At 47.4% G+C, this 25,888-nt stretch overlaps 1 protein-coding gene across 1 annotated transcript in view; it reads left to right on the top strand.

Moving 5' to 3' along the window:
• The window catches only part of SRMS (src-related kinase lacking C-terminal regulatory tyrosine and N-terminal myristylation sites), a 40,133-nt gene that overhangs the window by 10,402 nt on the left and 3,843 nt on the right, over positions 1–25,888 (top strand). Inside the window, exons 2-7 of the mRNA XM_035123695.2 lie at positions 5,942–6,063; positions 10,975–11,141; positions 13,880–14,021; positions 16,012–16,167; positions 22,384–22,565; positions 24,621–24,777. Coding sequence (XP_034979586.1) covers positions 5,942–6,063; positions 10,975–11,141; positions 13,880–14,021; positions 16,012–16,167; positions 22,384–22,565; positions 24,621–24,777 — 926 coding nt within the window. The remainder of the gene's footprint in view (positions 1–5,941; positions 6,064–10,974; positions 11,142–13,879; positions 14,022–16,011; positions 16,168–22,383; positions 22,566–24,620; positions 24,778–25,888) is intronic.

Below are 25,888 nucleotides of genomic sequence, written 5' to 3'. Positions count from 1 at the left end.
AAAGACAATTTCAAGTAAGCTGGCCCCAAAGTGTTCACGCGCTATGTCTTTAAAGCACATTGCACGCACATTTTCTGCCTGAAGCCAAACAACATAAGGGTACCCACCCAGCTATCCCACCGTTCATGATGCTCAGCACCCAAGGGTAGTCAAGTTGGCCAACAGACGCAGAGGAGGTATGAGAAATACACAAACACCTCACCCAATTCCCTTGCAGATGAAAGACAACGAGAAATAACTAGCAATATACTGTCCTTTTCTGAAACCTCAAATCAGCAGTCTGAGGCAGACACCTCTCTCTGCCTGAGGTAGAGCCAGCCAGGGTGAACTCGCAAACAAAAGAAAACACCTATTTTGACACACACCCTTTATGAGTGTCAGCCTTTTTTTTTCCTGTCGAGTTTCTGAACTGTTTTTCAGGAATTGCTCTCTGAGTTTGCGGCCAGTTGGTCAGGACTGAGCACCCTGCCTCTCCAAACCAGATCTTCTCAGGGCTGGCTAGACCTCTAGCCTTCAACTCCCTGACTCTTTTTCCTGGGTGGTTTTGTGTTCTACGTAGTGATAAGAAACCTCAGAGTGAGGAAGGTTGCTTTATAGCAAGGGTAGGCAACCTAAGGCCCGTGGGCCGGATGCAGCCCAATCGCCTTCTCAATCATATTTTTACATGAGTAGAATTTGTGTTTTTATTTAAAATGCATCTCTGGGTTATTTGTGGGGCATAGGAATTCATTCATTCCCCCCCAAAAAAACATAGTCCGGCCCACCACATGGTCTGAGGGACAGTGGACTGGCCCACGGCTGGAAAAGGTTGCTGACCCCTGCTTTACAGCATCGCAAACAGCTGTTTTTTAAAAAAGCCCACCGTGTAAATAAATAGCTATATTAAATCCCCAAAACACTTTGAAGTCTCTTGATCAAAGAAAAACCCTTCTATTTACTCCCTAGTGAGGGCTGACAAGAAGGATACTGACAAGCTGGAACGTGTCCAGAGGAGGGCAACGAAAATGGTCAAAGGCCTGGAAACGATGCCTTATGAGGAACGGCTTAGGGAGCTGGGTATGTTTAGCCTGGAGAAGAGAAGGTTAAGGGGTGATATGATAGCCATGTTCAAATATATAAAAGGATGTCATATAGAGGAGGGAGAAAGGTTGTTTTCTGCTGCTCCAGAGAAGCGGACACGGAGCAATGGATTCAAACTACAAGAAAGAAGATTCCACCTAAACATTAGGAAGAACTTCCTGACAGTAACAGCTGTTCGGCAGTGGAATTTGCTACCAAGGAGTGTGGTGGAGTCTCCTTCTTTGGAGGTGTTTAAGCAGAGGCTTGACAGGCATATGTCAAGAATGCTTTGATGGTGTTTCCTGCTCAGCAGGGGGTTGGACTGGATGGCCCTTGTGGTCTCTTCCAACTCTACGATTCTATGGCTGCTTCCAAGCCTTTCATGCTGCAGTTAACTAAAGCAGGATAAAAAAGTCACAATAAGCTTTAATTCAGAGCTTTGGTTCATTTTGCTCAGTACTGTTGACCAACTGGGCAAGGAGCCTTTTTGACCAGATCTTTATTTTGCCTCCCCACCCCATGCGCTAATATTGATAGGTGGGTGGAGGCAACCCCCCTGTCAATCATCTTGCAGGTGATGGATGGAGAGGCAGCCCTGCTTGCCGGTCAAAGTTGGCCTGCAGGGGGCACAGAGGGAGGGGTCTACTTATACTGCTATGAAGCAGCCCCCAACAGGACTGGACTCTCTGCTCACCAGCCCTGATCTCTGCACAGACTGCCAGCGACTCTCTTAAGTTTTCAAAGAGAGGCCTCTCCCAGCCTTAACTGGAAAAAAATGAAGTTGGAACCTTCTGCATACAACAGGGCCGTCTTAAGGGTATCCAGCACCGTGGTGCAAAAATCCCTCCGACGCCCCCCCCCCAACCCCGTTTCCCTCCAGCCTGAACTCAACATTTATTTTCTAAAAATAAATGAAAGTAAAAAAGTAATAATAATAATAATAATAATAATAATAATAATAATAATAAGGTGGCGATAGCGGTGGCAGCGGCAGGGGCGGCAAGACTGAGGCTCCTTGCCTCAAAGGGTCCCTCTCCCCTTCTCCCCGTCCAGGGCGGAGAGGCCAGGGCTCTCCCTCTTCCCCTCCGGAGCACCAGTGTTGGGCACCCTCGGCTCCAGCCTGGTGCGATTGCTGGGGGGCGGCAGCTCCCCGGCCGGTCCACCAGGTTTCCCCGGCACCTGCGCAGTGGCGGCGGTGGTCTCGGTGGAGGTACGCCCCCCACACAATCACTTCCCTCCGTAAGGGAAGAAAGTCCTTCTCATCAGGGAGGAACGCCCTTCTCATCAGCTGTCTGGCGCAGTGGCACAAACATCAGCTGTCTGGCGGTGCGGCGGCGCCCCTGGTGGCCAGGCACCCTGGCGCATTCCGCCACCCAGCCCAGGCCTAGAGGCGGCCCTGGCATACAATGAAAATTCTCTGCCACTGAGCTAGCCCCTGGGGCTAGTTTAGGACAGGCACCCCCAAACTGCGGCCCTCCAGATGTTTTGGCCTACAACTCCCATTATCCCTAGCTAACAGAACCAGTGGTCAGGGATGCTGGGAATTGTAGTCCGAAACATCTGGAGGGCTGAAGTTTGGGGGTGCCTGGTTTAGGAGAAATATGGCAAGCCAGCGGCAAACATAGCTCTGTTTCCCAACAGAGGGGAATAGCTGAGGAGCTCACTGCTGCCCCGCGCCCCAGGCATCTGCTACCTGAGACAATTGCCCCATTCTGTCTAATGGTGGGGCTGGCAGTTCAAGCAAATTGGTTGAGAGTGAGTGGTCTGCCCCGGAAGCGGAGCTTGTTTTCATGGTCCCAATGTTGGATCTTTAGTTGCTTTTATTGTTTGGGTGATTGGTAATTTTGATTCTTTTTAGCTAAATTTCATGTAATTCAAGGGTTCTGACATGTGAGTTGAAGACTGTGTGCCTCTGAATGCTGGGATCCACAAGTGGAGGGACTGCTGTTGCGATCAGGTCCTGTTTTTAGGCTTCCCACGGGGATCCGGTTGGTCACTGTGAGAACAGGATGCTGGGCTAAGATAGGCCTTTGCCTTGATCCAGCTGCAAGGCTCTTCTTCCTACGTCCTTGTGCTCTTATGATGCCCCACTTGTAGGAATGGATTTAGACACCAGAAGAGGATATATTCTTTAGTTATTATCCTGCCTTGCTCATGTTAGTGAGCTCAGCAGAGTGCTATCCTTTGCAGCTTAAACTTGGAGGCTAAGACAAGATTGATTTAACCTTCCAGAAACAACGATGTAGGATGCTTTAAGGCAGACTGGATTTTCCTGGCATTGCCCCCTTTTCTCCCCCTTAAAAACAACAATCACACACACATTGTTTTGCGAAGAAATAAAAGTAGCATTTACTTACATACTCTAGGCCTCTAAGTAGCAATTACAGTAGCAAAATGAAGGCAGGTTTAGATAAGCTACAAAAGTCTAAAACGTAAGTTCATTTAAGGTTTCTGAGCTGCACAGTGAAGAAAGAAGAGGGTGCCCAGGCAGGCAGGAAGTATGCAATGCGCTCTATGTGGGGCTACCCAGAAACTACAACTAATCCAGAATGCGGCAGCTAGAGTGGTGACTGGGAGCAGCCGCCGAGACCTACATTGGCTCTCAGTACGTTTCCGAGCACAATTCAAACGGTTGGTGCTGACCTTTAAAGCCCTAAACGGCCTCGGTCCTATATACCTGAAGGAGTGTCTCCACCCCCATCGCTCTGCCCGGACACTGAGGTCCAGCTCCGAGGGCTTTCTTTTTTTTTTTACAATCTATTTTTATTAATTTTCCAATTAAAATACAACTATGTCACATCCATTATTCCAAATTATACAAATCCATATCAATTAAACCGAATATTATACCAAATCATATACAATTTTGGAGTTCCCATGCTTCAAAAAATTGGGGTTTTCTCGCAACTGCTTACTGCCGTCTTTATTCTAAAGTCCAAATAGTCACTCATAATCCATGATAATCTCGATCTTCCCCTGCAGTCACTAAAATATTTTCTTCTTTCATCCATTCATCCGATTTTTCCACCGCTGCTGAAATAAGCATCAAATGAGATTTCCCATATATTCATTCTCCTATGTGAGTTTTAATCAGTCCGGCCTCCCCCTAAATCCCCATAAATCCTCTTTGTCTGGAGTGCTTTCTTCTTGCGTAGGTCTTTCAACACAAAACAGCGCCATCTTGAAAAGCTCAGATCACTTTCGTTTTCTTCTCGACGTTTTTTTGCAGACGATCATAGTAAAATTTACAGCTTTCCGGGCATAGGCACAGCTGTCACATTATGTAGAAACTCTTAACAGATTTATAGCTCTCCTTGCCCCATAGCTGAACTTAACTTCAGATCGCTGTTCAAATTCCAAGTGCGTCACACCTCATAAATCCAAACGCTTCCAGCCGCACTCCGATTGTCCAGTTGGAGGGGGGGCCCTCTCTTCAACAGTTTTACAGCTTCTAACCATATCATATCAATAGTTTTATAGAGTCTAACTCACACAGTTAAGTTCCATTTCTCATTTGTTCCAAACAAACAGGACATCACGTCCGGGAAGGTATAAAATAACTCGTAGAGTGTATGAAAGAATAAAGAAGACTCACTTCCCTTCTCGTGGCGTCCCAATCAATCTTTCTTGCCGATGATATACTCCCTCACTCCTCACGCTCAGCAGCGAAAATTCCTTGGCAATAAACAGAGCTTCTGCCCTTCCTTTTTGAAGCACGTCCATGAATTTAAGCCCAATTATCTTCTTTGATCATGGAGATCCCGCTACGCAGGTCGGCGTCCGGGGAGCTCCGCTCCTCCATAAGTGCTTTCAGCCCTGGCCCCCCCGCCCCTTGAACAGTCGGGGTGGGTTTAGGGGCATCTGCGGGCCTGCGGCCCTCTCCGTAACCCCCGGAGAGGTGGGGAGGTTGCCATTTACTCCCCTAGCAACCGCCAAATTCCTTATGAAGGTCGGAAAGATGGAAAAAGGGTCAGCCATTCCTGCGACCGGAACCGGAACTCCAGTGCCAAGGGCTTTCTGGTGGTTCCCTCGCTGCAAGAAGCCAAGTTACAGGGAACCAGGCAGAGGGCCTTCTTGGTAGTGGCATCCACCCTGTGGAACGCCCTCCCACCAGATGTCAAAGAGAAAAACAACTACCAGACTTTTAGAAGACATCTGAAGGCAGCCCTGTTTAGGGAAGCTTTTAATGTTTAATAGATTGTTGTATTTTAATGTTCTGTTGGAAGTTGACCAGAGTGGCTGGGGAAACCCAGCCAGATGGACGGGGTATAAATATAATAATGTTGTTGTTGTTGTTGTTGTTGTTGTTGTTGTTGTTGTTGTTGTTGTTGTTATTTAGAGTTATAGCTTCCTGCCAAGGGACAAAAGAAGTGATCTCACAGAGTTTCCTCTAGAAAATTTTACAAGAAGGCTCTGTGAGCCTCAGTCCCTTCGTGTGCCTACCATAGCTGAGCAACCCAGTCAGATGGGCGGGGTACAACCAACAACAACAACAATTGTTGATTTGATTGTATAATGTCCCACACCACTATGGGGTCAAAATGGCTCTCAAAGCTGGATAAATGGGGTCTTTGCCATGATGTGTGTCTGCTTTGGAAGACTTTAGTTTTGTTTAGGGTGGGGTGCTGTTCTTAATTGTTTTCAACCGTTCTTTGGTGTTTTGTTGTACATTCATTGCCTTGAAATGATTCCATGGAAATCAATTCATAGAACCACAGAGTTGGAAGGGCCCCGAGGATCATTTAGTCCAACCCCCCTGCAATGTATAAATTGGCGGTGATAATCATTGATTACGATGAGCGCCAGGCTAAAAGTGTATCGAGGGAGGGAGGGAGGGAGGAAGGAAGCAAGAAAAAGATATATATGTCCCTTTCTTTTCCAGCTGGTACATAAGTGGTATAAGCAGAACCAATGCCAACCATCTCCTCCTCTCGCCTCCGAATCGCCATGGCTCCTTCCTCATCCGGGATAGTGAGAGTAACAGAGGGGAATACTCTCTATCAGGTAACCACATCTCTCCTTATGCCTTCATGGGTGCTTTGAGCCAGCTGAACTGCCCACACCTGCCCCAAGGGAGTGTGTTCGATGCGGTTCTGCGATGGAAGAATTCTCCATGCCTTCCTCAAACTGCATATCCCATGGTTCCTTGGGGAAAGGAAGTCAGCCTTGGCGGATACGAAAAACTGGGTCAGAATCTGTATGGCATAGATTGACCTCACTATTTTTTCCTATCCATATTGTCCTCCTTTGCCACAGTTGAAGCTCAAGGCTGGTGGGTTTAAAAAATAATAAAAATTCACAGGCTGCAAAGCAATTATTAATTATAATTTTTATTTATTGGATTATTTATGCATTCTTCACCGTAAGATCTCAGGGTTGTTGCTTTTGGCACCCATCTGTCTCAAGAGACAATGGAGTATGCATTCTCTAAGGGGCGCACTGCCTGGGCAATGTGTGTGGAGATCCTGGGCTGCCCAGACAACAAGACTCCCCTCTTGGGCTCACTGATGTGGTCCAAAGGAAAGCAGAGCAATACGTTTGGCACTAGCTTGGCTGCAGGAGTTGCTGGATACACAAGATGCTATCCAACCATCTTAGGGACTCCACTCCTGATTTGTGTAGGGTTTTCTTCTACCCAAGATGTCCCGCAAGGAAACAGGGACAGATTTTCCACGGGGTTTTCTCCCGAAACCTTACACACAAATGAGTACCGCTGCAAGCCAGTGGAGGTTTAGGACCAGAGTTTTCTTTCTCCTAGATGGGCCACCTTCCCAGGTTGACGAGCCCCATCTGCCCGTCTCTTCCCTCTACAGCACGTGCGGAAACCTCCTACTTGACCGCTATCAGTTAAAACAATTTACAATCAGACAAATGGGGTGTGTCCTGAAGTGTATATAAATACCGTATATCTCAGGTGCCAACGGGCAGGAGAAAGAGGTGAGTCTTCAGCATACCTGCCCATCAGGTTTCAGGATACAACCAGCGGCTATTGGTGGAACCAAACACGGGGGCAGGCATTGCTCTCCTGCCTTCCCGGCACCAAGCGTTAGCACGGGGGCCGGATGCGGCCCAATCGCCTTTGAAATCCGGCCCTCGGAAGGCCCGGGAATCAGCATGTTTTTACATGAGTAGAATGTGTCCTTTTATTTAAAAGCATCTCTGGGTTATTTGTGGGGCCTGTCTGGTGTTTTTACATGAGTAGAATGTGTCCTTTATTTAAAATGCGTCTCTGGGTTATATGTGGGGCATAGGAATTCGTTAATATTTTTTTTCGAAATATAGTCCGGCCCCCCAAAAGGTCTGAGCAACAGTGGACCGGCCCCCTGCTGAAAAAGTTTGCTGACCCCTGCGTTAGCATGATAGGCATGAGGTGGGCAAGGCAGTGGAGCCTGTCCAATGCTCTTGTTGCTGTACTTTTCTTCTAGTGCCTCTTAGGTATGCTTAGCAATGGGAAGGCAGGTGAGCAAGTGCTTCTACACAGACTTTATTCCTGCAGAGCTCCACATGACTCACTGTTTTAAGGGGCCCATGTGCCAGTACTTTCTCACACAGCATTGTTCCTGTTTGCACATCAATGTGGCATCCCTCTGGACTGGGCAACATCTCAATATATTGTTGCAAACCGGTTTGAAGTCCATATTGTTATAAGGGGGGGGGGACTGCTCCTTTTCCCTTATGGGGTATTCCGAAGCACATATAGAGTCCTTCTAAGGTTCCCTATCGGTAGGAGAAAATAACAGAGGCCAGTCAGAGTATATTGAGAAGCAAAGCGGCTAGTAAGCCTGATCTTTATTAAAGGAAATAAACTGTTGTAATAGGGTCCCCACTCCCCGCACACAGGAGGGAGGCGAGAACTCTGAACAATGGTGCGCAAGTCCGTATACAGTATACACTTTTGAAATTGCCCACCCTGTAGCCCAAGACCACTCCCCCGAAACATCATGCATACATCACAGAAGGATGCGGTCTACAGCAGAAATCCTGTCTGCCAGGATACCTGATAATGGTCACTGGTTACCTGGGCAGTCTGGCTATTCTTTTGTGATGGTTAATACTTGAATCCTTGAATCCAGGTTACAGGCTCACCCTATTCATACACAAATATGCCCTTAAGACACGATTCGCAAGCAAAGGGACAATTGGAAGGCTTTCCCCACTTGCCTCCCTTACTGCAGAGGAATATCTGAGGTCATTGGGAGAGTCAAAATGGCTCCAGGGTTGCTCTCCCATACTATTTCAGACACATGGTTCATATGTTTAGATATCTGTGCGTTTATGAATATTGATTCTACTATATATGAGACCTTAAAAATCTCATAACAATATGGTGACATCGGTTCCATAATTTTTGACCTGGCAATATATGGTGGCTCATGATATGCGTGTGCGCTGTGCAAAAATCACGATGTGGGGGAAACCATGAAGCCAGCATAGCTGCCAAGTCTCCCGTATTCCCCGGGAAATCCCTGTTTTTCCAGCTGTTCCTAGCTGAAAAAACGTATTTTTTTGTTTTTCCCCGGTTTATTCTGGCGCGGCGGCCATTTTGGAACTGGGCGGAGCATGCTCAGAAGCGACTTTTGATGCTGCTCTGCCCAGTTCCAAAATGGCTGCAGTGCGACTTCTGGCACGGCGGCCATTTTGGAACTGGGCAAAGCAGCATCAAAAGTCACTTCTGAGCATGCTACGCCCAGTTCCAAAATGGCGCCAGCGCTACTTCCGGTCTGCTACTTCCGGTCCGGTCCCTTATTTCTCCAACAGCAACTTGGCAGGTATGGAAGCCAGCCAATGACTGCATCGTTCCATCCTTACTTCAGACATTGTGGTATATTGTGATGTTTAGCTGGTGATATATCACAAATGGAGACGCGGGTGGCACTGCGGTCTAAACCACTGAGCCTCTTGGGCTTGCCAATCGGAAGGTCGGTGGTTCAAATCCCCATGACGGTGTGAGCAACTCCATAGTCGCCCTTGTCTGGACTCAACCGTCCAGGGGTCCTTTACCTTTTACCTTTACCTGTATCACAATATTGAAAAGCAGGTATCGCCCAGCACATAAGGGAGTTGTGCTTGAATGTAGGCACTCGCCTTGGTGAGCGGAGGCCCCGGGGAACAATATCCTTGATGCAAGATCACCGCTGCCCTTTCGTATGTGTGTGTGAAAGGACAGAAAAGAAGCCTTTCGCAATTGCTCTTGAGGTTGTTCCCAGCAAATGTGGGGCGGCAGATTGGGCCACCGCTTTGCAGAGGCAAGAGAAACTCTCAGGCTTACTGTACCAGGGAGTGGTAGGGAAGGGTCAGGAAACTGGTGTGTTTTGAGTACCTATTCTCACAGTCGGTGGGGGTGGGGGAAGAGGGTGGAGGTGAGTCTCAAGCGCTTTAAGCTTCTCTTTCAAGGGAAGGAAATCGATCTGCAGAAGCGAAAGAGTCTGCACCTGTAAAATAAGAAACAATAACTTTAAAATTCTACATAAATTGGGGGGGGGGGAGTTGCCATTGGACCTCCAGTGCTGACCTCAGCATTCAAAGATATAGGCAACCAGCTTGCTGTTTGGATGTTTATCAACACTGTTTTCAGTGCATGTATCCAGCTTGGTTAATTAGAGGTGTGTTAAAGTTGCCACCTTTTTCTGGAAATAGCAACCCTCCAAGAACTAATCAGGCTCCAACATTCCGCAGCCACTGAGCATGCCCAGCGTCTTGGGTGATGCCTTTTTGATGCTCCAACATAAAATGGCATGTGTGAATGCATTTTGCTGGGTGCCATCTATCACACCAAAGCACAGCCAAGCCTTTTCGTTTCCATTGTCCCAAAGGGATGGATGCAGTGTGCCGAAGCCCTTTTCAATGTGCTGTGGGAGAGGGGATTATCGGTTTCTTCTTATTTTTATTATGTATTTTGTGTTTTTAAACTGTATTTTTGTGTTGTGAATCTCCCTGAGGTGGTATAGAAATTTAATAAATAAGAAAAACGTTTATTTAAAAAAAGCTGCTTTGTGCAAAACTGTTCTTGCACTTGTATTAAAAATAAAAATAATAAAATTTGGCCTTGCAGATACAGGAAAGGGAAAAGGGAAATAAAACCCCTGCATCCAAATTCCTCAGGAATTAGACAGGGAGTTCAGGCACCCCACAAGCTTGTATCCGCTGTGCTATTTTTTTGGGGGGGGGTGTCGGAACTCACCATGAACACCTCCCTTGTTCTCTTATAACGGCAATGGTACTCACCTGAGAGGTGCGGGGAACTGGGTTCCATTGCGTTCCGACCAAAAAAAAGCCCTCTATGACAGTATTATGGTATGTAACCAGCTTACAGGCCTCCCTCCCCCCCCAAAAAAACCCCACAAGTGGCTTTTTAATATTGAGCCATTCGCAAAGCTGTCCTCATACAGATGAGGATGAGCTCACTCCCGAAAGTTTCTTGCACAGAGTATCTTCTAGGATCTACAAATGCTAATTACAACACCACACATACAAACATTCCCTCTCTCACATGTAATTATACTAAATTGTGAAACAAACAATGGTGTCCTTCCCACACAAGTCATTTGGTGCAAAGGATGAGACGGCCGCAGGCTAAGCGGTGACGGCGCACTAGCAAAAGTCTTCAGACCAACTCTAGAAGCTTGGCTAGTCCATTTCCACCATCAGATTTGGAGCCCACCTTGGAAGCATGCCAACGACGGTCTTTGGGTTTCCTTCCAGAAATGTTGTGGATGGCAAGGACAGTTCCCATCCCTTTTCTTCCCACTTGTCCAACCCCATTTTCGAATCATCACACAGGAGGCCAAAATCTGGATTTTGGGGTCTCTCCAAGAGGGGGAACCCATGCTTGGAAACTAGGGCTAGCTCAAGACATATTTCTGGGAGCAGAGCAATCACGCGTTGTGTTGTCTTCTCCTTCCCTTCAACTTTCAGTTCGGAACCATACCAAAGTGCGACATTTCAGAATCTACAGAGAGCCTGGAGGAAGTTTTTACTTGGAAAAGGGACACATGTTTCCAAATCTGGAGCAGCTCCTTGCCTACTACACAGCCAACTGGAAGGTCATACATAGTCCCTTGCTTCATCCCTGCATCCAAAAGGTTAGTATAGGGGTATGTTTTCCTGTATCATCACTCATTTCCTTCTGATCTTATGCATTACTTCTGTCTTCCACTTGTCTTCTGTACTGTATTACTTTTGTCCTCCTCTATCTATTCAGTATCTCCACCTAAGTCTTCCCTGAGCTGGTGCTCTCCAGATGTTTTTGACTGGAACTCCCATCAGCTCTGGCAGCTGGTTAGAATGGGGCTGCTCTATGTCTGCACACTTTGGAAACCAAACACGACTCTCTCCATTTCATCTGATTGTCCCTCCCTCCACCTATTCATTTTTATTCGTGGTTCAGACTACACAATTACAAATTCACATGCCACATCTTTGAAATTTGGGGAACTTCTGATTTGGGGATAGGAATGCTGACACCCATAACCAAATGCATATTTTTCTGTGACTGACATCTGTAGCCAAACGTCGAGGCTCCATAGCCATAATGGAAGTGGAAGTCTGAATTTTGACGCTTGTGGGTTTCATGCATACACACATAGTTTCAATATTTATTATTGTTCTTATTAAGTTCAGATTACAGTCATACCTCATGTTACGTCCACTTCAGGATGCGTCTTTTCAGGATACGGACGTGCTGAACCCGGAAGTCCCAGAATGGGTTACTTCCAGGTTCGGTGTGTGCGCATGTGCAGAAGCGCTAAATCGCGCTTTGCGCAAGCACAGAAGCACCGAATTACATCACACGCAGCACACGCAGCACTTCAGGATGTGACCTTTTCATGTTGCGAACGGGCCTCCGGAACGGATCCTGTTCGCAACCAGAGGTACCACTGTACATTGCAGGAGGAGGGATTTCTAATTGACGCAAAATTACAATTCATCAATGAAAATGTCACCCTTGTAGTACCTTTCCCCCTGTATAAGATGAGATCCAGATTTTGCCGCCTTAGAAACATCACCCAGTTAGAAACTTCTGAAGTTTCCTGGGAGGGGCTGAAAGATCAGGCTAAAAAAGAGGATTGGCACCCTGCCTGCCTTCCCATTTACCTACCCAGTTTCCTTGCTATAGATTCCACACCTCCTAGTCACCTGCACACACTTGCCAAATTTTCCTGGCCCCAAGCCAGGCCCCACCTAGAAACCTCAGTCTGCCTCCTTAATTCATACCTCCCACCATCCTTCCCTACCTCTGATCAAGCAACACAAAATAACAGGGTTGGGTTTGTCTGTCCGTCTGTTTTTTTGTTTTTGTTTTTTTGTATTTAGTTCTTGTCATCCAGATTTTCTTTTCAAAATTTCGTTCTATCAGTTCCCTGTTTGCAGTTCCATTTCTTTCCCAGGAGTTGTGATGCTAACCAGAACCGAGCCCTTCAAACCAAACAACAGCCTGATCTTGTGCAGAGTTAGAAATACTTAATCCAGGGTCTCCAACATGGTGCCCGTGGGCACAATGGCACCCTTAAGTTATTCCCGTGGTGCTTGTGAAACACCTGAGCCCTCCTTTCAATGCCCCCGTCCACCCTGATCCTGAGGCTGGTTACCTTCTTCTCCCTTGAAAAGTACATAGAGCTGAAGGAGGAAATTGCAAGAATGATACTCTTCCCCCACTTCCTCCTTCAGCTGTATGTTCTTTTCAAGGCTCATATTAATTGTAATGGATCAGACATTTACTCATATCCTCTGGAAGAACACGGAGTGTGTTGGCACGCTTCCTTTCTGCCCGCCTCTCAGCGGGACTGATCCACTGGAGGGAGAGAGAAGTGAGGGGGTGGCACTCTTGGTGCCCTTGGACCTAAAACCATTGTTGACCCCTGACCCAAGTCTATTGAAATCAGTGGACCTGAGATAATCTAACTCTGCCTATATCAGAGTCCGCCTTCTTGTACTGGCGGAGACCATTTTCCATGGGGTTTTTATTCTTGACCCTGCATGCATCGGTGGAGCACACATAAGCCTGCTCCGTCCAGTTACGCCCTGTCCCAACCCCCCCATTCCGTCCCCATTCTGCCCTCTTCCAGATCCAAAACGACCCATGTGTCAGGGGTCATGCATCAACTGGACGCATGCAAAATGGCTACTGAATGGACTGCATTTTGGATTTTCGTGGTAGAAAGTGAGGATGCAATTCCCCACGTACAATTCCAAGTTCCAAATCTGCATTCTTTATTATGTGGCTCAAGAAGTAACCATTTCCTGTGGAGTGTGACCGGTCAATCACCTTATCCACAGAATCATAGAGTTGGGACCCACAGGCCATTCCTTCAATGTAGGGAGGTAAAGGGTAACAGGAACCCTGACCATTAGGTCCAGTTGTGGACGACTCTGGGGTTGCGGTGCTCATCTCGCTTTACTGGCCGAGGGAGCCGGCGTACAGCTTCCGGGCCATGTCGCCAGCATGACTAAGCCACTTCTAGCGAACCAGAGCAGCGCACGGAAACGCCATTTACCTTCCCACCGGAGCGGTACCTATTTATCTACTTGCACTTTGACGTGCTTTCAAACTGCTAGGCTAGCAGGAGCTGGGACCGAGCAACGGGAGCTCACACCGTCGCGGAGATTCGAACCACCGACCTTCAGATCGGCAAGCCCTAGGCTCTGTGGTTTAACCCACAGCACCACCCACGTCCCATTCAATGTAGGGAGGCTTCACAGCTAATGAATCCCTAACAGATGGCCATCCTACCTTTGTTTTAAAAAACTCTGATGGAGAGCTCACCAGGTTTACAGTGTCAGTATCCCCCCCCCCTTTCCCCATGTTCCTGCCGTTTTTCAGAGGCCTACTGAGACGGACCAATGGGAACGTCCCCGGTCGGAGTTCCAGCTCTGGAGGAAGATGGGCGAAGGATGCTTCGGAGAGGTGTGGGAAGGAACGTGGAAGAACACAGTGCCGGTGGCCATCAAAATCATGAAGCAAGGTTTGTGGGGTGCAGAACATGCCGTTGGTTGTGGAATCCTTCTTTCGGGGAAAGGGCTGTAGCTCAGGGGTACAGCAGAAGGTCCCTGGCTCAACCCACAGCATCGTCAGGTACAGCTGGGGACATCCCATCATCTCTGGCCATTGCTCACGATGGCTGAGACTCATGGGAATGGGAGTCCAACATAGGCTGTGGACACACCAGTGCCGGATTTACGTATAATAAGCTAGATAAACTATAGCTTAGGGCCCCACTCTCTTGGGGGCCCCAAAAAATTTTTTAAGGGAAATAAAGTGGGTGTACATTTCCAAAATATAAGATAAAAAAACAAATAAAATAAAACCTCCATACAGCAACAGTGTTTTGTGTTGTGTAGGCTCCTATGATACAGTGGTACCTCGGTTTATGAACACAATTGGTTCCGGAAGTCTGTTCATAAACTGAAGCGTTCATAAACTGAAGCGAACTTTTCCATTGAAAGTAATGGAAAGTGGATTAATCCGTTCCAGACGGTCCGCAGAGTAACCGTTCATAAACTGAAGCGAACTTTTCCATTGAAAGTAATGGAAAGTGGATTAATCCGTTCCAGACCGGTCCGTGAAGTACTTAAACTGAAGCGTTCATAAACTGAAACATGGGTGTAATTGGTTCCGGAAGTCTGTTCATAAACTGAAGCGTTCATAAACTGAAGCGAACTTTCCCATTAAAAGTAATGGAAAGTGAATTAATCCGTTCCAGATGGGTCCGCGGCGTTCATAAACCGAAAATTCATAAACCGAGGTGTTCATAAACCGAGGTTCCACTGTATAAGTCATGGGCTCCGCCTGCTAGCCTGCTCCCTAAAATATCCCTGGTTTGCTCATTTCTATATATAGGGTGCCTGCATTCTGCATGGACCAGTTGCGTGGCAACATGGGCAAATGGCTTTAGATACCTATTAGGTCCATAAATTACCATATAGCATAAATTCAACACAAAAACAGTGACAATTTGTTGTTGACAAAGGACAGGTAGACATATAAAGGACCCCATTACCTTCAGTAGCTTAGGGCCTCATCAAACCTAAATCTTGCCCTGTGACACACCATATGTAAAGCACACAACCCCCCAAAGATTCCCAAGAACGGAAGTTTGTGAAGCATGCTGGGAATTGTAGCTCTGTGAGGGGTAAGCTACTCAGGGCCGGCACGTCCATTAAGGCGAACTAGGCAGTTGCCTAGGGTGCAGAAATGGAGGGGGCACTGGCCAGCCTGCCCCCCACCCCCCGCCCGCCGTGCCCAGAAGGGAGAGCGAGGGCTCCGGCAGCGCCTTCCCTCTCTGCCAGCACGGCGAGCAAGAGCGCGGCAATGTGCCACCGGGGCTGCCTGGCAGGCAGGAGAGCGCCTGCCGTGGCGCCCGGAAGCTCTGGGCTGCAACAGACGCTCGCGGAGGCCGGGAGCGTCACGCCACACCACCCGCACCACACCACCCGGGGCTGGGGAAGGGACCTGTCAGGCAAAGCCGCCTTCGCACCTCTCCGCCTCTGAGGCTGCCTATCTCCCGCGCTGGCCGCCCCTCGGGACTCCCCGCGCGGGATGGGAGGAGAGGTGGGTGGCTCGTGGCCCGTCCGGGAGCGGCAGAGGCGGCAGCAGCAGCGTTGCCGTGCCCGGCCACCCACAGTAGGGGCACGTCAAGGAGGGTTGGGGAGGGGGGCGTGCGCCAATCGGGGCAGGGTGGGGGTGGCGGCACAGCCGTGGGGCTTGGTGGCTGGTTGCGCCTCACCGGCCATCTGGTGGTGTGCAGGGGGGGAGGCTGCCGTCGGGGCTGTGCGGCTCCCCAGCTCGCTGGGGTGCCCCTGGGGGGCCGGCGCCCTGTGTTTGAAATATGATTGGCCGGGGGGGGCGCCAGAAGGTGATCTCACCTAGGGCGCAAAAAACCCTAGCACCGGCCCTGAAGCTACTTTCCTGGAGAAACCTTTCATCCCTGCAGCGTTTGGGTCTTTCTTCCACAGCTGACATGAGGGATGACTTTGCCAAAGAGATCCAGAACTTGAAATTTCTGAAGCACACGAGGCTCATCAAGCTCCTGGCCATCTGTTCTGTTGGAGAACCTGTCTACATCGTCACCGAGCTGATGAGGAAGGGGAACCTACATAACTACCTCAACAGTGAGTATCATTCCGGCAGTTGCCCTGAACTTGGTGCCCCATCACAGTGTTGGGTTGTCAGAGAATCCCAGCAAAAAAATGGAAACGAGAGCTGAAATTCCTGGTACTCACTTACTCGCCCCATGTCCAGAATGAAAATTAATCCAGCAAATACAACTTACCTTCCAAGTCCCGGACTGCAGAATCCGGGACCGGCAGCCGTGTGACGCCGGAGGTTGCATCGACGTAACTTCCGGTGTCACTTTGCCCTTCTATGGGCACCAAAAATGGCCGCCGCCGGCTTCGAAAGTCGCTTGTACGCATGTCAGGAAGTCGCGTCTATGCACTTCCGGACATGCGTAGATGCGACTTTTGAAGCCGGCGGCGGCCATTTTTGGTGCCCATAGAAGGGCAAATCGGAAGGGGGGAAAATGGCCACCGGCAGGAGAAAATAACGGAGAAAAACGGGAGACGAAGTGATACGGGGGGAAAGGTAAGTAAAATTGGGGTTTTCCCGGAAAAAACGGGGTACTTGGCAGCTATGAAATACAACTATATCGCAATTGTTGCCACAAACGGTACATAACCAATTACAGTGGTACCTCGGTTTATGAACACAATTGGTTCCGGAAGTCTGTTCATAAACTGAAGCGTTCATAAACTGAAGCGAACTTTCCCATTGAAAGTAATGGAAAGTGGATTAATCCGTTCCAGACAGTCCGCGGAGTACTTAAACTGAAGCGTTCATAAACTGAAGCAAACTTTCCCATTGAAAGTAATGGAAAGTGGATTAATCCGTTCCAGACGGGTCCGCGGAGTACTTAAACTGAAATGTTCATAAACTGAAGCATGGGTGTAATTGGTTCCGGAAGTCTGTTCATAAACTGAAGCGTTCATAAACTGAAGCGAACTTTCCCATTGAAAGTAATGGAAAACGAATTAATCCGTTCCAGATGGGTCCGCGGCGTTCATAAACCGAAAATTCATAAACCGAGGTGTTCATAAACCGAGGTTCCACTGTACATCTTTCCCCATTTGCAACGCGTTTCTTTTGCACTGAAACAAACGGGACACAATAGCATGACAACATAGCTTACATAGCCTGCAGAAGTTACATAATTTGTTGCATAAATTACACAAGTTTTGCTGCAGCGAACAGCAAGACAAACAGTAGTTTGGCAAAAGGCAAACTGCAGCAGAACGGAGACAGAGGTGCGTGAGATAGGTACAGGGGAATATGGGAGAGGGTTAGAGTTGCCAAACACCTAAAATTCCCCAGACATAACTGGTATTTGGGCCTCGAAAAGTGTCCAGGCAGAAATCGCTGGAAGTGTAGATTTTGGCGAATTTCATTTAAAATTGCTCAAAAACTCTCTCTCTCTCTCTCTCTGTCTTTTTGATTTTGCAATAGCAGGAGTCCTTATATTGACTTCTGCTGGAGGCAGGTTAGTTAAATCTGGCCCTTGGTTTTATGTTGCATTCTTGCCTATGTACCAGTATATATGCACATATAAAACTTTATTATTTCCATTTCCATTGTCTTTTCTGTTAGAATCATTCACATTTTAGTCACGCTGTGGGATTTCTGAAACCTGACAAAGTGAAGCCTGTCTAATAGATACCTTAAAAGATGTGTGCATCAGGACCCTGAAGTCTATGCATAAAATAAAAGAAGTTTTAAAGAGAGTTTTGTGGGTGCGAAACACATATGCACACCATTGTGGGTCACAGCACTTCAACAACCCACGCCACGTTCCACATCAATCAATGGGTGCATTATGAAGTGAGCACACTTTGAGACCTTATTGTAGCTGCCACCTACATCTAAGCAGAAGGATTGCACACGGCATAAAATGTCCCAGCAATGAGGAAGCCTGTTTGGCTCTCTGGAATGTCCATGCGCATGTGTGTATAAGCATTACATTCACAGGCCTTTATTTTCTCTCCTGGCCCACGATGCATCACCTTTCAAAAGCAGCCAGTGCTGGCTCCCTGCGCTTTGTTGCACAACGTTTATAACTCACGGGTTCACTAGAGAAACTTGATGCTTAGGACGAGCACAACACCCCCAAAATCTCCTCCCTCCTGGGCAACCGGGATGTTTCAATTTGTCTGTACAGATCTTATGAAAGGGTACCTCCCCTTTCAGCACCCAGGTGGCAACCACAACAAAAAGAACACCCCTGTGGTGCAAAATATTCTCTCTCACCTTTCCCTCCCAGCTGAGAAATGTTTGGCCCAGGAAGCCGGTCGAACAGCTTGCAAGCAGGGCGTTCGTTCACAAAAGACAATCTGCGGTGAACGACTTGCCCTCCTTCTCAGTTCTTCTTTGTTACCCAAGGAGGGACAACTCCCAAGGAGAACAGGTCTAGGAGCCCCACTGGTGTGGGAGAGCAGTTGCCCTTCTTTGCTAATGACTCCCCAACACTACCTTTGTCTAATAACGAACTTCCTTATTGCACCGTGATGTCATCCAGAGGTTGGGAATTAAAATTGCATTCGTTTCTTATTTCACTGTTGTTTTTTAATGAAGCACCCGATCCGCAGAAAATCCGACTCAGCGGTAAAGAGTGGGTTTCTCCGGGGAGCAGGGGAGCGGTCGAGCAAGTGGAAGTGGGGATGAACCTTTACACCATGGATAGGCAAGCTAAGGCTTGGGGGCTGGATCCGGCCCAATCACCTTCTAAATCCGGCCCGTGGAGTGGTCCAGGAATCAACATGTTTTTACATGAGTAGAATGTGTCATTTTATTCAAAATGCATCTCTGGGTTATTTGTGGGCCATAGGAATTCGTTCATTTCCCCCCAAAAAATCTAGTCCGGCCCCCCACAAAGTCTGAGGGACAGTGGACTAGCCCCCTGCTGAAAAAGTTTGTTGACCCCTGCTTTACACGCAGCGGGGTTTTAGCCAATGTTAGTCCCACTCAGAGTAAACCCACTGAAATTAATAAGTGGGTCCATTAATTAATAATTAATTAATTAATTAATAATTAATAATTAGGTCCATTAATTTCAATGTGTCTACTCCCAATAAAAGCTTAGTTGGGTTCCACATAGTGCCAGACTGCTGACAGTCTGATCATCGGCTTGCAACTGCAAAAAAAGTCACGTGGGGCAGAAAACTGTTTTATGGCAAGCAAATGGGACAGGAGAATTCAAGGCTGTGCAGAGTCCACGCAATTGTCTTTTTTATTTATTTTATTCCTGGCTCTTTCTAACCCGCCCTTCGCCCTAAAGTCAGGTTATGTAAACTGAAATAGAAATTGCAAAATAATGAGTAATCAACAAACCACAAAACAACCACAATGGAAACATAAAACCAATGCATTTTGATAGCACCATTCACGGGGAGGAGAACTGCAAATTCGCACTTTAATCTGGGGCCTTTTAGAAGCGGGCGGGATGTTTTTAATGTATTTCTTTTTTTTTTCTCTTGACTTCAATGTATCCACATGGGCTTTTGTCTGTCTGTCTGTCTGGTTGGTTGCTTGTAAGTCGCATTGGGTTGCCCTGGGCAAGATAAAGCAACTGACAGATTAAATCAGGGGTCAGCAACCTTTTTCAGCCTTGGGCCGGTCCACCATCCCTCAGAACATGTGGTGGGCCAGACTATATTTGGTTGAACTAAATCAATAAATAAGCTACAAAGCCTCAGCACCAGATGGAGTTTAATGGGGAGGGAGTTCCACAGTTTGGGGGCCACCGCAGAGAAGTCTCCATCACAAACCACTGCACACCAGACCTCTGAGGGTTGCAGCATCAAGGCCTTCTCCACTCGTCTCAATACGTAGCAAAGAAGCCAATACCCTGAGAAACCGCAGGTTTTACACAACATGGAATGCAAATTTCACCTATGCCTAATACCCTGCAGGGTTGCTGCCATCAGGGGCGGATGAAGACTTTCCGTGGCCCGGGGCGGCACCAGGGGCATCCACTCGGGGGGCGGGGCATCCGCCCCACGCAGCATGCATGCACGGCATCACCATGCATGACGCATGCGCAGGAAGCGCGTGGTGCATGCGCCGTATGCAGCGGCTCTGCACATGCATGCTATGCAGCAGAGCCGGCGGCAAACCTCAGTGCCGTAGGGGGATGCATCCCCCTAAGGCACTGGGGATGTTTGCCGCTGGCTCCACTCCGCTGCGTAGCAGGGCCTCTCTGCGATGGCGATTGCGCCACGGCAGCGGCGGCCGTCGTTGGTGGAGGTGGGGAGGGGTGCTGCCCCCTCCAGAGTGGAGCCCGTGGCGCCCCGCCCCCATCGCCCCTCCCTTGCTATGCCCCTGGCTGCCATACGTCTGGACACTTTCCCAGACATTAACAGGATTTCAAAGGCAGAATAGACAATCGAAAAATCACAGTTTCTTGGTGTTTTTGTGTTTTTTTAATAAAAAAAAAAAGCTTTCAGGGTGTCCTGAAATATGACAACATGGTAAGACAAAGGCCTGAGGCAGAGCACTGACTAAGCCACAAATCAGGATGTGAACTCCTAATTTAATTGTGCACCTGCTGAAACCTGGGAATATTCTTTTAAGAAAGTTTACTCTATCTAGAATGGATTTGATTCTCCAAAGCATTGGAGCTTGAGCTTCCCCGAAGTCTAGAGAGGCTTCCAAGCAGATTAGATGAATTTTTGGAAGAAGGGGCTCCCAGCGGTCGCCAACCATGGTTCTCCCCCCACTGCCAGAGGCAAGATGTCTCTGACTGCTATTTGCATGGGATCATTAGCAGAGGGAGGGTTCTTACGCTCAGATCCTGTTTGCAGGCTTTCCCATAGGCATCTCATGGGCCACTGAAAACATGATGAAAAATAATGCCTTCATGGACAGAGGAACTGAACATTATGCACACAAGTACAGGTTATGATCTCCCAAGAAACCCTAAAATAACTCTCTTTTTCATCATTCTGAAGTCATTAACAGTGATTTACAACTCATTGCTATGGGGCTAACATCCGCAAAACAGTGAATTGCAGAAAAATGGAAATCAATAACCCATAACTCATTGGTTACAGAAAACCTGGCAAACTATCTTAATGATAAAACTTACATATAATAATAATAATAACAATAATAATAATAATAATAATATTTTATTTATACCCCGCCCTCCCCAGTCAAAACCAGGCTCAGGGCGGCTAACACCAATAAAATTACAGTAAGACATAAAAAGAAAACAATTAATTAAAATACAGATTAAAATACAGTATTAAAATTTAAAATGCAGCCTGATTTTAAGTAGTCCATAGATCCAAGCCATGAGGGAGGAAAACACAGGGGTCAGACTAAGTCCAGCCCAAAGGCCAGGCGGAACAGCTCTGTCTTGCAGGCCCTGCGGAAAGATGACAAATCCCTCAGGGCCCTGGTCTCCTGTGAAAGAGCGTTCCACCAAGTTGGGGCCAATACTGAAAAGGCCCTGGCCCTAGTTGAGGCCAATTTAGCCACCTTATGGCTCGGGATCTCCAGAATATTGTTGTTTGTGTACCTTAAGGTCCTCCGCGGGGGCATATCAGGAGAGTACATAAAAATCAAGAAAACAAATTTATTGAGGAGTGAGCCTTATTCTTACATTTCTGGAATGACAATGTAAATATATTTTTCCTTTAAATTTATTATTCATGGCACCAGTGCTTTTGGGGCGGGAGGAGTATGCATACCCCTAAACCATAGCTGCCAAGTTATCCCTTTTTTAAAGGGATTTTCCCTTATGCTGAATAGGCTTCCTCACGAGAAAAGGGAAAACTTGGCAGCTATGCCCTAAACATTTTGTGAATCTTTGTCCTTTTGTCCTTTAACTGTATTTATTTTCCCTGATTTGAACTATAAAATGGTGACTTTCTTGAGTCAAAGTGAGAGTAGCCCTAAACATTTTTTTTAGGAAAAAACACTGCATGGGCACTATAGAATTATTTTATTATCCCTTCTCCCCTCTCCACATTCCTTTTGGCAACAGATTGCAATAATATAATATGAATAAATTTATTTAAAAGAACAAAAAAAAAGGTGCAGAACTAGATGAGATTTTGCCCTCATCCAGCACAACTCTTTTTATGCTCATATGCATGAGTTGAAGACAAGGTCTACAGGACAACAAAGAGGATGTCACCTGTTTCCTGTTTGCACTAGGAAGTATAAAAGAGCAAGTGAGGTTTGAACCAGTTTTGGCAATTAGTGGAGGTTAACTCACTCCGTTTGTTTGTTTGTTTGTTTGTTTGTTTGTTTGTTTGTTTGTTTGTTTGTAGGTGCAGCAGGGAAGGAACTGACCACACACCACTTTCTCAGCATCTCTTGCCAAGTGGCCGATGGCATGACCTACTTGGAAGAACAGCACGTTGTCCATAGAGACTTAGCAGCCAGAAACATTCTGGTGGGAGAGGATCTTGCTTGCAAAATTGCTGACTTTGGTCTTGCCAGGCTCCTCAAGGTTTGTTCAAGGAAGCCTTGGAGACATGGCTTACTCAGGGCCGGCCCTACGGCCAGTCTGGGTGGCTGGCGTAGGGTGCCAGGGCGCCAGGCCACCAGGGGGGGGCGCCGCGCTGCTCCTCCTGCCAGACAGCCGCACTGAGAAACGGGGCGGGGGGGCGCCGGAGGGATCGTCGCACCACGGCGCCAGGGCGCCAGATATGCTTAAGACGGCCCTGGGCTTACTCTCGCCTATCTAACTCCTTTCACTGAAGGGCTTCACATGCACACATGAAAGAACCCACAATATGCTTTTTGCAACTTTTCATACCGCAAATGGTCAGGGGCGGGGGCAGGAAGAGGTATTGTCCCACTTTTATTGCCCGTATAGAGTCCTTAAGTGGGTTCCCTATCAGTAGGAGAAAATAACAGAGGCCAGAGAACATTGAAAAGCAAAACAGCTAGTAAGCCTGATCTTTATTAAACTGTTACAACAGGACCCTCACTCACCACAGGCAGGGGAGAGAAGGAACCCAGAACAATGGCGCGCAAACCCTTATATAGACTTCTGAAATTGCCCGCCCTGTAGCGCAAGACCACCCCAAAAAAATCATACATACATCACAGAAGGAGGCGGTCTACAACAGAAAGGTGGCGGTCTACACTGACAATGGCCAGTGATTGCTTTACCTGGGCAGCCTGACCATTCTTTTGTGATGGTTGTTGTTGTGGTTGTTTAGTCGTTTAGTTGTGTCCAACTCTTCATGATCCCATGGACCAGAGCACGCCAGGCACTCCTGTCTTCCACTGCCTCCCACAGTTTGGTCAGACTCATGTTGGTAGCCTCGAGAACACTGAGCCTCGAGAACACTCGAGAACAGTGTGATGGTAAATACTTTAATTCCTGAATCCAGGTCACCGGCTCACCCTAGTCATACACAAATACGCCCTTAAGACGAGTAAGCAAAAGACAATGGAATGGCTTTCCCATTTCCTTCCTCCTTACAGAGAAACATTTGAGGTCAATTTGGGAGAGTCAAAATGGCTTCAGGATTGCTCTCCTGTACTATTTCAGACACGTGGTTTATATACTTATGTATGTGTTTGCCTTGTAAATTTATGAACATTTAATTTATATATTTGAGACCTTTAATTCTTGTAACAGCAGTGTAGGGCCAGTATAAACCCACAACTTTTATTGCATCAATGGCATGTTGCAGAATCTGCATGCATACACACACACTCATTCTGGAGAGGCAGGGGGTTGGACTGGATGGCCCTTGTGGTCTCTTCCAACTCTATGATTCTATGATTCTATGATGTGTGAGATGAATTATGGAATTGCCTTAAGTTTTCTTTTCTTTTTTGCTAAATCAGCTATGGGAAGGGGAATTAGATTGAACCTGCTTTCTACAGGCAAGGGGTCCTAATTCCCCAACACCAACTCACAGCCTCAATCCAATTTTCCTCACCCCAGAAGCTACTCTAGCCATGGAACTGGAATCATTTTGACACTTGCAAATTTGTGGTGGCATAACATGAAAGGAAGAAGGTGGAAGCGGCTCCTTTAAATGCGTGCTCAAATTCTGCTTACAGCTGTCCCTGGGTATCAAATGTTTGGCCAAGGACATAAGATGTACAGTAGTTGCTAGAACAGACCTTTAATCATTCGACAGCTTTAGCTTCTGAGGTCACTTCCAGAGAACCAGCTTCTTATTTGCCCTGATTTCTCGGCGCAAAGTTTGCAGGCAGGATAGACAACATCAGTTTATTTATTCAGATTTGTTTACAGGGAGGTTAGACTATATGGCGGCTGGCAAGTGTTATCGCACACTTTCCAGCAAATTTCTCTTTCTCTTTTCTTATTGCAAAAAAAGTCCGTTGTTTGGGGGAAAGTGACTTTGTTGCGCAAGACCTCTCAAACGACTAAAACTGTGCGACTGTGAATTCACTGCTATATGACTGAATCCCACCCAAAAATAGCAGAAGTCTGGAAACACCCTTAGGTGTAGAAGCACCTTTCAGGTGAATAATTTTGATGGCTCTTGTTAAAAACCCAATCTTGGCTTCCTTCCAGGATGATGTTTATTCCACCACGGGCAATGCCATGATCCCTGTGAAATGGACAGCGCCAGAAGCAGCTATCTACCAGACCTACTCTCCAAAATCGGACGTTTGGTCCTATGGGATTTTTCTCTATGAGGTGTTTACGTATGGACAATGCCCATATGAAGGTAAAGTATTCAAGAAACAGTCATTTCCCTGCTGTAATCCTAGGGCAGGCTTCCTCAACCTCGGCCCTCCAGATGGTTTGAGACTACAATTCCCATCATCCCTGACCACTGGTCCTGCTAGCTAGGGATCATGGGAGCTGTGGGCCAAAAACATATGGAGGGCCGAGTTTGAGGAAGCCTGTCTCAGGTATGTTCAGATTAGTTGCTTAAAATGAAGTAGTAGTAGTAGTAATAATAATAATAATAATAATAATAATTTATACCCCGCCCATCTGGCTGGGTTTCCACAGCCATTCAGGGTGGCTCCAGGCAGAATATTAAAAAGACGATAAAACATCCAACATGAAAAACGTCCCTAAACAGGGCTGCCGTCAGATATCTTCTAAAAGTCAGATAGTTGTTTATTTCCTTGACATCCGATGGAAGGGTGTTCCACAGGGCGGGCGCCACTACCGAGAAGGCCCTCTGCCTGGTTCCCTGTAACCTCGCTTCTCACAGTGAGAGAACCGCCAGAAGGCCCTTGGCGCTGGACCTCGGTGTCTGGGCAGAACAATGGGGGTGGAGACGCTCCTTCAGGTGTACTGGGCCAAGGCCGTTTAGGACTTTAAAGGTCAGGACCTCCCCCAGTTGGATTTCAAACCACATTTGCACCATGTTGTTCACACTGGAGAAGGAGCAAGGATGTCTTCACCCAACACATGTGACCTTTTTGGTTTCCGGCCCCCCGCAGCCCCACCCTCCAGAAACTCCTATTCATGAAGCTGCCAGCTGTGCATGCATGCTCATCTGCGCATGTGCGATGGCTGTCTCAAACTTTAACATTACTGCTTACTCTGCATTGAGCTTTCTGGTCAGATTGAAGCTGGTTCAAAAAGGAATGGAACGCATCCAATGGCAGGATTTGCCAAGAGACTAACCAGAGTGATATGGATTGTGGCTAATGTTGAATGAATGTGACTCTAAAAACTATAGTCATGTGAGTGACCTGGAAGCAGAGGAAGCAGGAAGGTGAACATACCCAAATAATACAGTTGGAACAGCTCACAATCGTACACAAGTTTGCTCAGAGGTCCAGCTCCACCACGTTCAGCAGCAAATATAGTGGGTAATA

The sequence above is a fragment of the Zootoca vivipara genome, chromosome 7, assembly GCF_963506605.1.
Source record: "Zootoca vivipara chromosome 7, rZooViv1.1, whole genome shotgun sequence".
Taxonomy (NCBI): domain Eukaryota; kingdom Metazoa; phylum Chordata; class Lepidosauria; order Squamata; family Lacertidae; genus Zootoca; species Zootoca vivipara.
This window is presented reverse-complemented; position numbering and strand designations above follow the sequence as displayed.